The sequence below is a fragment of the Eublepharis macularius genome, chromosome 4, assembly GCF_028583425.1.
Source record: "Eublepharis macularius isolate TG4126 chromosome 4, MPM_Emac_v1.0, whole genome shotgun sequence".
Classification (NCBI taxonomy): domain Eukaryota; kingdom Metazoa; phylum Chordata; class Lepidosauria; order Squamata; family Eublepharidae; genus Eublepharis; species Eublepharis macularius.
In genome coordinates this window covers 31,816,902-31,830,722 of record NC_072793.1, presented here as the reverse complement: position 1 = coordinate 31,830,722, position 13,821 = coordinate 31,816,902, and the positions used below count along the sequence as shown (strand labels likewise).

Genomic DNA, 13,821 nt, shown 5'->3' with positions numbered 1-13,821 from the left:
CTACTCTGGATGCTGCTTCAAAGTGATAGAGGCCCCACTGCTTACCATAGCGGCTGGGTACAGTGGCTCCGTGAATGTGGTGAGGAAACGGTAGATGAGGTTGATGGTGTTGGCGATGCCATAGAATGTCAAGGAGCCAGCTGCATAGTCTAGCAAGACCCCAATGGTTTTGTAGAAGTTGCCTTTTACCACGGTTTGGATATTGTTGTTCCAAACAGAAAATTTTATCGAATCCCACTCTAGGCACCATGAAGTGTTATTCCTACCGATCAGGTAGAACATATACCCTTTTTCGGTTCTATGCCTGTAGTTGTAGGTGACCCCTAAGCACAGCCAGGCATTTGAAATATCAACCTCCCAGTAATGGCAGCCCTCGCAAAGGCTGCGGCTGCACAAGAGCTGTGGCCAGTGGTTGAATCCTTGGCTGGGTTTTGAATAGTTCTCCAACAGGATGCCCATGTTCAGCACAGAGTGGGTCTCCTTAAACAGAAAGAGCTCTTCGTTGGCTGTGCTGGCATCAAAATTCAGGTTACAGTAATCTGTTTCGTGGAAAACAAAAACAAAAAAAATGTCAAAAAGTCAGTCTCTCTCTGTTCAGGAGTGAAAATATCATGTATCACCAGGGCTTTTTTTCAGCTGGAATGTGGTGGAACAGAGTTCCGGAACCTCTTGAAAATGGACACATGGCTGGTGGCCCCGCCTCCTGATCTCCAGACAGTTTAGATTGCCCTCCATGCCGCTTTAGCTCAATCTAGAGGGCAGTCTAAACTCCCGCGCAATCTAGAGGGCAACTCCCCTCTGTCTGGAGATCAGGAGGCGGGGCCACCAGCCATGTGTCCATTTTCACCAAGGGTGATTTAAACTTTTAAAAACTCCCCCCTTGTTCCAGCTAACCCAAAGTGACATTATTGGTCTTGGGAGCATGCACGCACTTTGCACGCACACATGTGGTACCAGGGGCACCACCTCCTGCCAAGAGTTGCCCCCTGTGCTGGCAATCCACTGAGTTCTACCACTTCTTTTCCCAGAAAAAAAGCCCTGTATATTACACTGGACAAAGGACAAGTGAGCAACGTGTGTTAAACAATCAGAGTCACTAAGCCTAGAAGGGTACGTGAAAGTAATTCTCTCGCCTCTTGCCCAAAGGCAAAAAAGTCTACAAATTGTACCACATCCAGGCTATATCAATCACACTATGCAACAAAGACAGTTGTTCATCACACCTTATTTTCATCATGCCTCCAAGGAGTTCAGGGTGGCATAAATGGAGCTTTGCCATTTTTATCCTCACAACAGCAACAACTTCCATGAGGTTTATAGATGGTGATTGGCTCAAAATCACTTGCAAAAATCTGTTTCTGTGGGTGTTTAAATCTGGGTTTCCCTAAAGCGACAGTTGCCTCGTGAGATCATTATTGACTTTTCATCTAAAAAGATTCGGGACACCATCCTATATAACTCATACAATACGGATTTGGACTTTATGGGTTTGAAAGTCAGGATTTTGAAGGACGTTCCATTTCTAGTCCGGAAACGGCGTTTTAAATATAAAAAGTTTGCAGCTCTTCTGAGGGACCATGGAATAAAGTACAAATGGTTATTCCCGGAAGGAATATGGTTCAGATATAAAGATCAGGCCTATAAGATATTATCAGAAGATCAACTAAAGGATTTTGAGAATAAAAACCCAGAACTCTGCTGCACCAAGAACGAAGAAAAGGAGGAGCCGGAGGGGGGGGAGGAGGAGGAGAGCATCGCAACAGCAGTTGCACAGAGAGAACTGCGTCCAGGACCTAGAAGGGGGAGGAAAGTTTAATCAGAATTTGAAATGTTTATTCTCTGTATGATTAACCACTCCATCATTATTCTATGGAGCTATTTTTGTATTATGACAGTATGAAGGGAAACATTGAAGTGTAGTGTTTAGTGTTTGTAGTTCATTCCCCCCCCCTTTTCTTTTTCCACCCCCCTTTGTCCCTTCCCTCTCCCCTTTCCTTGTGATAGTCTGGTGTAGTGTCTTGTAGTTATGAAAAATAAAAAAAATTATAAAAAAAAAATAAAAAAATCTGGGTCTCCCTGACTTAAGTCCAGCGCTTTATTCTGTACATCCCGTTGGCTCTGTAATGTCTATAGTGTAGTACAAGCAAACGGCAGCAGCAAAATAAAGCGACCCATGTCAAAACTGCCTAGAAGCAGAGGTTAGTTCTGCAAACCACATGGTTCAAACAAGTGAACCAGACCACAGGTAGCCAGAAAAGGCAAAGCTTCAGATTGTTGGGCTACCTGGTGGGAGTGGAAATTTCTTTATATTCCCAAATACAATGATCACAAATCCTGAAAGTGAAGCGAGAGAAAATCCTCCTGGCCACACATAACTCATGCCTGTTCCACCAAGATGCCTGTATCCAGCTGCAGCTGTATCTTAGGAACACTTTTTCCCACCATTGTCTGTGACAACTGATCAAGAAGCAAACAACTTTTATTTATTACATGTTTAGCCATCCCTTCCTCCAAAGAGCACAGGATAGTATACATTATGAGCAGGGCTTTTTTTCTGGGAAAAGAGGTGGTGGAACTCGGTGGGTTGTCCTCTGAGAAAATGGTCACATGGCTGGTGGCCCCACCCCCTGATCTCCAGACAGAGGGGAGTTTAGATTGCCCTCCCCTCTATCTGGAGATCAGGGGGCGGGGCCACCAGCCATGTGACCATTTTCAAGAGGTGCCGGAACTCCATTCCACTGCTTTCCTGCTTAAAAAAAGCCCTGATTATGAGGGAGGTTAGACTCAGAGAGTGATTGTCCTCAATTAGCTTTGTGGTTAACCTGGGATTCGAACCCAGATTCCCCTGGGATCTGACACCCTAACCACTACAATGCACTGGTGCATTCATACGATGTTCAAAAGTTTATCTAGATTTATTTTGAAGTTATTTGCTTCCACTCCTGTAATAGGCTAGAGAGTATTCATGAGAGTCATACGTCTCACTGTTAGTAGAAACCTTCTCTTTCATTTATTCATGGGCCAGTTTACAGAAATTAATTGTTGCACCCATAATCCTATTTTAAACCTAAATACTTATTATGAAGTGAGATGGATAAAACAGATCTCAGCCCAGAGTTTTCTTCTGTGTTCTTAACAGAGGGAGAAGTTAGACAACATATAGCTTCTCCCATCCTAGTTCTGTAATGGTAGAATATGGAAGCCTTAAGACTGGGTGCCTGGATTGTACCTGGAAAGTATATGCCACTTCACTAATTACTCTTGCATATGCAGAGTGGCTCTCAGAAGATTGCTAGGACACTTTCTAGAATACCAAAAAGGAGATGGGTCAAGATGGGTAGCTGTGTTAGTCTGTCTGCAGCACTAGAAAAGAGCAAGAGTCCAGTAGCACCTATAAGACTAACAAAATTTGTGGTAGGGTATGAGCTTTCATGAACCACAGCTCACTTCTTCAGATAAAAAGGGATGGATCTGAAGAAGTGAGCTGTGGCTCACGAAAGCTCATACCCTACCTCAAATTTTGTTAGTCTTATAGGTGCTACTGGACTTTTGCTCTTTTCTACTGCAATAAGGAGCGGCTACAGATGTTGGCTACGTTTGCAAAAACCAGTTTTGTGGCTCATGGTCAGGGGGCAGCTATCAGACCCTTGTTAAAGAGCACTGTGCGCGCCTATGTACAACAGCCAAATCATGCTACCGATTTCCTGCCAGCTCCCAGGAGGAGGAGGACGGCTTTCAGTACATTGCAGTTCTGCTACACTTGCTAAATCAACAGAAAACAGACAAACTTGACTGTCTGTGAGGCTGGTGCAAGCTGGCAAACACAGGCTGGTATTTGATTTAATACTGGGTTTATTGGTCATCTTATTAGTTTTGACATTGGCCTTTCCTCTACTGGAACTGTGCTGACTCAAAGAGTGCCAGAAGATTCTGGGTGCAGCATTTTCTTAAAGACAAATGAAACTGCTTTAACTTGAAGGTACTTCTTAACTCCACCTTGAAGAAAACGAGGAACGTGGGTGTGTGCATGTCGGATTTATACCATTTAAAATCGTATGCTGCCTATCTGCCTCAATGGCCTCAAGACGGTTCACGATAAAAACAATCAATATAAAACAGTATTAACTCAGGGCCGCCACAGCGTTTAAAAATAACATTTAAAGGTTTAAAAACTGTAAATAAGGAACATCCTAGAAAATCAGAAGACTTAGGAATCAAAAAGGGTCACAGGAAAAGGTATCAAAAAAGCCTCAAGTGAAAAGGACAGGAGTGGGCTGATGCCTAGAAGTCGGCGTTATAAGTCAAGATTCCTGAGGAAAAAGTACTATAAATGGGGAACAATAGCAGAAAAGGCTCTCTCTCTCTCTCTCTCTCTCTCTGCTGGACACACCCAGGTAACTTGTGAAGGAAGAGATTCCTCCCAATAGTACAGATGGGATGGGAGGAGTGTTTCAGGTCTAAGGACACCAAATGAGTTTCATAGCTGAGCTGAGGTTTGATTCAAGGAATTCCTAGCTCACTCTTTAGTCTTCTATTTGGCCCTTCAATCTCATCAATGGGAGTAAGGACCCAGCCCAGCTGAGGAAGACAGGCTCAATTCATGTCACAAAAAAATTATCAGTTTATTTACAATAGGCACAAACATAGTTAAGCCCAGGGTTTTTTTTCTGGGAAAAGAGGTGGTAGAACTCAATGGGTTGCCCTCGGAGAAAATGGTCACATGGCTGGTTGCCCCGCCCCCTGATCTCCAGACAGAGGGGAGTTTAGATTGCCCTCCGTGCCGCTCGGCGGCGTGGAGGGCAATCTAAACTCCCTTCTGTCTGGAGATCAGGGGGCGGGGCCACCAACCATGTGACCATGTTCAAGAGGTTCTGGAACTCCGTTCCACTGCATTCCTGCTGGAAAAAAGCCCTGGTTAAGCTGAAGGTGGGCAAGCAGGGCAACAACAAAACCCAAAGAAACAGATTATGTAATCTTTTCTTGTATATGGTGACAGCCAGCCACCATATACTGTATGGAAAGTACTTTATGCAACAAAACGGAAAACAGATTCATGCCCTGACATGCCTGAAAGGACAGACATGATGTATGAATAAGCATCAATGGCTAAATAAACTTCCTATGAGCACAATAGACCAATATCGGAGTTCTGGAAAAAATGGAAAGACTTCTTTGATTATCTAGGTTAAAACTAAGATAAATCAAGGTAATTATAGAGATAAAATACAGAGATGAGTGATCAAAAATCATTGACATTAAAGTCTGGGTATAAGCAACTAAGGAGAGGAGAAGAGAGCTATCATAATTTAGTTCTGCCGTTATATACTTTGAATTTTTTTTTTTGTTAGTTTAAATCTAATTCAAATGTGGCGCGTGTATAAGTTTCTATGCACTTTCTATTGTTATTCATATCTTTTCTTTTTAAATAAAACCTTTACTAAAAAAAAAAGAAACAGGTAATCTAAAAAGCCTGAGGGAGCAAACTTCAAAAACGTATAAATACAGAAACCAAAATAAAAGTTCATTTAAATAGTAACAATAAAATATGTTCAACAATAGGCAACAATACAATAAAATAGTTTCTCCAGAGCTAAATAGTAATACAATGTATGCAATAAATATCTAACAATATGGCAAGTATTTATCATTTATTTATCAAGAACCACCAACGTGTTTGTCACATACTTAAATGAGTTCAGAACACTCAACTTGTTTCAATTTTCACCTTTTTCAGTGGTGTAAATGTGCTACACATTACAAGTCACAAGCTAAAAATTCTGATTAAGTACAAATGGCATCATGCATGTACAATAAAGTCTTAAATCTGCAAGTATCTCATATTTCATAGAAGTCTTCTCATGAAAAATAAATGTCAATTTTCAGTCAGGCTAGAAATTAGAGCGATTCTTGAAGTCTGCATCTACATGCTAGAAATGTGAAGTCTTGCATACATATGAGATATTAGACATGAAGAAAAATCAGAATCAGTAGATCAATATTTGTGCGTGGAACCAAACAACATCCCCATGAGTAGACCAAAGACATAAATGTCAAGTGAAACTGTGATTTAATTAAAATAAAGAGGCTGGCCTAAAACATTTTTGCAGCGGTCAGCAAAGACGGCAAGAAATGCTTGAGGCTGAAGCTTGTCGAAGCTGGAATACTATAACAACAACAACATTCAATTTATATACTGGCCTTCAGGACAACTTAACACCCACTCAGAGCAGTTTACAAAGTATGTCATTATCATCCTTACAACAATCACCCTGCGAGGTGGGAGGGACCAAGAGAGCTCTAAGAGAGCTGTGACTGACCCAAGGTCACTCAGCTGGCTTCAAGCAGAGGAGTGGGGAATCAAACCCAGTTCTCCAGATTAGAGGCCTGCCACTCTTAACCACTACACCAAACTGGCTCTGCAGTAAAGACAATAACAATAATAACAATAACAACAACAACATTCGATTTATATACCGCCCTTCAGGACAACTTAATGCCCACTCAGAGCAGTTTACAAAGTGTTATTATTACCCCACAACAATCACTCTGTGAGGTGGGTGGGGCTGAGAGAGCTCCAGAGAACTGTGACTAGCCCATGGTCACCCAGCTGGCTTTTGTGGAGGAGTGGGGAATCAAACCCGGCTCTCCAGATTAGAGTCCCGTGCTCTTAACCACTACACCAAACTGATACAACCTCTACCTCCTTCACATTTGCTATCCTTTCCCCCACTCTCAACCCCTGAGACTTTGACAGGCAGAAATTTTCTCCATATTGTTTTTTCCTAGCACAGAAATGTGGTGAGAAGATGTCAAGCAGTTGTTAAAGGGATCAGGTTCCTGCTTGCCGGGGCGGGGGGAGGAGTAGTAACCCTAGCTCATTTTTGCTCCAATTAATTCACTGCTCCATGTTTCTTTGCTATTCTCTGCACCAGGTAGCCTGTCCCTAATATCCACAAGCAGCTTCAACAGTCAGAATAATGCAAGCTAAGCACAACTTCACTAATTGCTTAGAGTAATTATCCACTAATTATTGATGTTTTCTTGTCCGCTTGTGAATTCCTTTAGTGCAGAATTCACCGTGGAACGAGACCTTTGCTTTCTGTCACTTGCTGGTGGATTACAAGATTTTTGGGGATGACTTTATGATGTGACAATTAAATCCACTCTAGTGAAGTGGCTGGCTGCCTTGGTGAGTTTCCCTGATTAGGGCCTTGATACAAAGCCTGGCACATAAATAATGCTAATCTCTCTGTCATATGCTCAGGATGAAGTTGGTTCTCAGGAAATTTTCCTTAATTGGATTATATACAAACACTTATATTGCAGGAATGTCAAGCAGTTTACTGTGCCCCTTTTGGTTGTGTGAAACAGCACATCGTTCTTGATGCATTTTATATCTTCTTTGGATTTTATGGGAATGAGGAAGCAACAGTTATTGCTACAGATAAATATGTAGCCAAGTACTGCCCTGACGCTAATCTGCTCTTTCCAGGCAAAGTGACTGCGAGAGCAGTGGCGGATCAACTCCAGGTCTTTTCGGATAACTCATCTGCTCTGGACACTTTTCAGTCTGGTTTCAGACCAGGCAACGGGACAGAGATGGCTCTGGTAGCTTTAGCTGATTACCTCTGTCTGATGACAAAGGCCATGCTTCTTTTCTGCTTTTATCAGCAGCAGTTGATACAGCAGATCATGGCCGTTTTCACACTACTAACCTGCTCCCGTAACGTTGCAAAACGTTGCACAAAAAACGCGGAAGATAACGTCTTCTCGCGAGAGTTTTGCGTGATGTCGCGCAAGAAGAGAGAAGAGAGTTTTGCGCGATGTCTTCTCTCGTGAGAAGACGCTATCTTCCATGTTTTTTGCACAACATTTTGCAACGTTACGGAAGCAGGTTAGTAGTGTGAAAACCGCCCATGCCATCCTGTTGAGGTATTTGGAAGCAAAAGTAAGTATCGGGATGTGCCTTGGACTTGTTTAAGTTGTTCCTCACTGAATGGACTCAAAGGGTCACTGTTGGAGGCCGGCTATCTTCAGTGTAGGAATTATCTTGCGGGATTCCACTGGGCACAACCTTTTCTCTCGTGTTATTTGATATGAAGCCTTTAGGATAGATCATTCATAATTTGGAATTCGATGTCATCAATATGCAGATGACACTCAGCTCTATCTCTCTCTATACAAATATCCTGGCAATTCTGTAAAGAACTTGTGCCACTGCCTGGCTATTGCCACCCAGCAAACAGGCAAGATCAACAACCGCCTCTACACATGCCTTCTTTGTAGCGGCCCCCACCCTGTGGAATGGTGTGCCCAAGGTCAGGAAGGCTTCCATTTCACAAACTATGGTCGAATCCACATTACTCATTCTAAGTCGCATGTTCCCCGCACTCCCCACGCAATCCCGAGTGCCGGTCACATTACCTCATTAAACAGACGCATTTCATTCGCGTTTCTCCCAAATATGTGGTCACAGGTTTTCAACGGGAGTTTCACGGTGGCCGTGAACGGGCCAATGCGCAATTTACGCGGTTTTTTTAAAAACCACCCCCCTTCCTGTCTCTCCAGCCGTTCCGAGAGTTCCTATTGGCTGATTCAACTTGCAAGTGCTCCGTAGTCTGCAAAAGACTGTTTTTGACTTCATAGCATTGGATTTATTGATTATGCTGTTTCTGAATCAAATCTGGTAGTTTGAAGAATTGTTTTGGGGTGAATCCATCCTCAGAACGGACTCGCGAAACTTCCTTTTTAACTGTTTTTTATTTTTTTTATTTTATATTACTGTAATATCGAAATTATGAAATATCAAAATAATGACACTCCAAGGAAGTGAAACTTCAGTAAAATTCAGGCACTGAACTGTCCTGCATAGGAAATGCCCACGAAAGCTTCCCACATGCTTCCAAATTTCCAAAAAAGAAACGGGAGAGAGCCATCAGTGCTGTCAGTGGGGGAAAGAGAGGCATCATTATCTTCAATGGTGTTTCTTTATAAGGCAAGATCGAAATAACGGAAAAGTGCGCTCAAATTTTTTTAAAAAAAATGGGCGGGGAAAAAAGGTCCCGCCCAAAAAAGCGGTTCTCGAGCGGCTGTGTGACCGGAGGGACGCGCAAGAAAGACGGATTGGAAGCAGGAATGTGAACGAAGAGGGAAAAATCGCGGATTGGAGGCAAATGGAAGATATGCGATAAACATGCGGGTAATGAGTGAATGTGGATTCGACCTATGTGAAGCAGAATTGTTCAGGAGAGCACTTTGATAAAGTAACTAGGAATGTTACATCATAAGAGATGCAGGAAAATGCACTGTGTTTCTACTTATGTAATACCATGTTCTGAATTGTTTTAATTGTTATCATATCATCCTATTGATCGGCATAGTGTGATCTGCCTTGAGTCTCAGTGAGAAAGACAGATTATAAATAACACAAAAATAAAATTTAAAATTATTTGTTGTATGTACTATCCTGCACTTACTGCATTGTTTTCCACTTTTGTAATTTTTTCCTGCATAGCTTGACATATGTCTTTTACACTTTCCTAATTTTTGTAATCTAAATCCTATTGTATTGCTTATTTGCTCTCTCATAATACCTGATTACAATATTTTACACCATGTAATCCACCTTGAGTCTCAGTAAGAAAGGCAGGCTATCAATAAAGTAAGTAAATGGCAGCTAGGAATTAAGAAAAGGTTTTCCCTCCCATGTTAATAAAAACTGATTGTTTGCATTGGGGTATGTAGATTACCCTAACTTTTGTTATGGCGTGCCTTTTGTGCATTAGCAGTTGCAAAGATCAAAGTGTGAGTGTAATGTTATTATGGCCCTCACTTGGATAGCCCAGGCAAGCCTGATCTCGTTAGATCTTGGAAGCTTGGCAGGGTTGGCCTTGGATGCTAATTGGATAGGAACCTCCAAAGAAGACCAGGGTTGCTATGCAAAGTCAAGCAATTCTAAACCATTTCTGTTAGCCTCTGGCCTTGAAAAGCCCAGCAGAGGTCGCAGAAATTCAACTACGACTGGGCAGAACTTTCCACGACCAATATAACTATATACTATGAATAGTCTTTTGAATTTATTTACTTATTTGAATTCTATTGTTTGGAATTTGTATTTATTATATAGTGTGTTCTGTACTTTGCAGGCTTCCCTCTTGTTATTTCTGTCTTTCTCAATTGCTACGGTCGTTACCCATAAACAGTACTGAGGAGGAGTTGGGTTTAGAACACACACATCCTTTACTACCTGAGAAGGCCAAGAGCTTTTAGTCAAGAGAAGAGCCCATTCCTGCTAAACATGTAATCCTTCCACATGTTTTGCCACCCTGGAGGCTATTGCTTGCTCAGGCACATACAAAATCACCGTAGTAACTTTTACTTGCTGAGGTCTATCAGTTAACCATAATGATTATTTGTGCAAACCACTTTAAAGGCAATGGGGATTCAAATAAATGGAATTGCAGCACCTACACTTGAGAAGACTCTTTCGATCCATAGGTTCTGGTATCACTTCATAACGTACCATTGTAATCCCTGAAAGATTAAAGATATTAAAAATATGAGTTATTTATTTTGTGCATATGTGAAAGCTTTTGTGTCAAGGGTGTAAACTTTAGGGGTGAGTGAAAGACGCCACAAGATAGACGCAGTAGCTTCATACTGCCTCTGCTTCTTCTTGGTATGGGCAATTTGTGAGCATACCGCTAGGCAGGGCTTTTTTTCAGCAGAAACGTGGTGGAACGGAGTTCTGGCACCTCTTGAAAATACTCTGCAATAGTGCATGAAAATAATATTATTTCAAAGAATCCTGTGTGCTTCTTCCTCATTTCCCTCTTGAGAGTTCCGGCATCTCTCTTCCCAGAAAAAAACCCCCCTGCCGCTAGTTATGGTTACCACAGGGGTTTCCTTTCTACCCTACTCTGCTGATCTACAGCCCTTCAATTTCCCCCTTGCTTTCTATAGGCATGATTGCCTCCTTGTGAAATACGTGTTTCTTTTATGACATTGCAATCTTTTCCAATAATTTACTTAGAAATGTGACCTTTTAATGGTCTATTATCATGCTTTCCCATCTTTCAAACACAGCTTCACTCGCGTAAGTACATTTTGATCATGCCTTTCCTCATGAATGGTATTACCAGAAACTTCCTTTCTATTCTCTCTGTTATAGAAAATTTATTTCTTTGCTGATTTTGGCTTGTGTTCGTTTCCCTGTTGCTGCTGCAGCCACTAATGCAGTACAGCAGTAATGGAGCTTCCACATGGTGGGTTTCCCTGTAGTTTCCCTATTCCAGTCCCTTGGCAGCACCTCCACTCCCCTGGACTTTTCCAGGTTTTTAAAAAATCAGCAATTAGATATTGTTACAATGATACAACCATCTGTAAATCAAGTTCTCAAAACTCCCAGCTTTCATTTTTAATAGACTCTAGCCCCTTAATATTGTGGTATACCTTTTCCCTTATATCCCTGAAAGAAAAGGGGCTTACTTCTTTTCAAATGAAAACTCAGAATTTGGAGAACATGATAGAGATCGTTAAGTCATGACACTAATATTAAATTGTTGATTTTTTAAAAAAGGTAGCGGGGGGAGGAAATAACAACAACAACAACATTCAATTTATATACCGCCCTTCAGGACAACTTAATGCCCACTCAAGAGTGGTTTACAAAGTATGTTATTGTTATCCCCATAACAATCACCCTGTGAGGTGGGTGGGGCTGAGAGAGTGCTGGAGACCTGTGGCTGACCCAAGGTCACCCAGCTGGCTACAAGTGGAGGAGTGAGGAATCAAGCCCGGTTCTTCAGACTAGAGTCCCACCACTCTTAAGTTAACCACTACACCAAACTGGCTCTCCTGTCCACCGGAAGGACAGGAAAGGGCTGGCCTGTTCATTAGGCACACCTAGATGATTACTTAGGTTGCCAGAGTGGCACCACATCTAGTCTACCATAGTGGTAGCCCTATGCAGTGCCCTGGACCTAGGGTTGCCAACTGCAGCTTGGGAAATTCCTGGAGATTTTGGGGTGGTACCTGAGAAGGATGGAGTCTGGCGAGGACCTCAGAGGGGATGTGATACCATAGAAGCTACCCTCTGAAGCTTTCGTTTCCTACACAGGAACTGATCTTCATAGTCTGGAGATCAGTTGTGTTAGAGAATTCTGGGATACACTACTCTTTCTTTATGTCACCTATCTTTGCTATGCCCTAGAGTAACTAAATTGTCTCGGATTAACATGTGCTCACACATATTTTATGATTATTATTTCATTTTACTCTGTTCTTCCTGTGCGTACAAGATAAAGGCCAAATTGAACTTAGCAAGCATATCAGTCTTTGAGTTGATAAAGGCTTGGATGTTTTCCATTACTGTCCTTCTCTCTCAGCCATGTCTAGATATCACTAGAGTCTTAGGATTTTGTTTATAGTACTTGACTCAAAGCAGATATAAACTTAACCTGTCAATCCATCATATTTGAACATCATGTAACTTTCATTTGATAGTATATATATTCACTTGACTGTTTACATATTCATGTAATCATTACTTCTTCTGTAAACAAAATTGTTTACTTGTATCTTCTCCTTTTGAAAAGTATAAAAGTGGATGCTACCAAATTCTGGTATGCACTTTTGCTATCTGCTTATGTGGATCAGATTTATTGGAAAATAAACTTTACTTCTGAGATCATCAATTTTGAAGCTTTGGTTAATTACTCAGGCTAAGTAAAAGGGGAGGACGACTTCATATTGGTATACTGAATGATTTAACAATTTCCCCAACAGTTGTAATTCCAGGAGATCTCCAGCTACCACCTGGAGGTTGGCAGCCCTAGAATCATCCTAATTGATTGCCCCCCCCCCTTTGTCTGACAAATTTCTCTTCTGAGGATTGTGGGAATCAGGGTGGGCGAGAGATTTTTAACACATACCTTAATTCTTCCCTCTGACAATAACAGGAGTCAGAAACTCAGTTGCCACCATCTACTGAATACAGGAGGAAGTAGCAAGAGAACAAATCTCATTTGCTTATGAGCCAATGGGCATTAGGAAATTGGTGTCAAATTAATCCCTGAAGATCAGTTGTAATTCCAGGCGATCTCCAGGCCCCACCTGCACGTTGGCAACCCTATGCTGTTCAAGGACCCATTCTCCCCAGGAAATACTCTGCAATAATGCCACATAAAGTGTCACCGCCCACACGCTTTTTCCAGAGTCATAGAAATAAAAGGGCAAGTCAGTTGTGTCAGAAACATACATTTCTTTTAACCAGATGTTAATTTCCCCTTCTGACGAGTTCACAGATACCCAGCATCACATCGACTTTGGCCTCCAGAGGCATACGATCCTCGTTCTGTTATGCTGCCTGTAACCAGCCACCTTCACGCCAGCACAGCTTACTCACCTTTCTGAAGGACTTTGTTGATAAAGCAGAGTCCAACCATGGATAACTGCGATTTCAAGTCACTCAGTGTCTGTTTGAGCCCTACAAAACTGGTGGGTTCCTCACATTTCAGACCAATCAAAGCTTCTGTGCAACCTGACATTGTCTTTATTTTTGGGAAGTCCTGTAGAAGTAACCAGGTTTTAGAAGGGATTACAATTTACCAAAATACTTTTCGGAGCAATGAATTTATATTTTCTTGGCTCTGGTCTTTGGCACTTACGACTATGTGCTTTCAGACAAGTTTTATGATCTATATGCCATTATAAGAAGAGGGCATAATGAAATATTTAGCTTGGTAAACTGAACGTGTCAAATATTGTGGTGAATATTAGAAAAAAATTGTCAAGATTCTATCCTTTGAGATTGTGGCGTTA

At 41.8% G+C, this 13,821-nt stretch overlaps 1 protein-coding gene across 1 annotated transcript in view; it reads right to left on the bottom strand.

Annotated features, from left to right (window-relative positions):
* The window catches only part of LOC129327558 (E3 ubiquitin/ISG15 ligase TRIM25-like), a 32,315-nt gene continuing 18,494 nt past the window's right edge, over window positions 1-13,821 (bottom strand). Inside the window, exons 4-6 of the mRNA XM_054976311.1 lie at window positions 13,406-13,568; window positions 10,471-10,533; window positions 1-539 (exon numbers count right to left, since the gene is read on the bottom strand). Of these exons, the coding sequence (XP_054832286.1) occupies window positions 1-539; window positions 10,471-10,533; window positions 13,406-13,568 (765 nt within the window). The remainder of the gene's footprint in view (window positions 540-10,470; window positions 10,534-13,405; window positions 13,569-13,821) is intronic.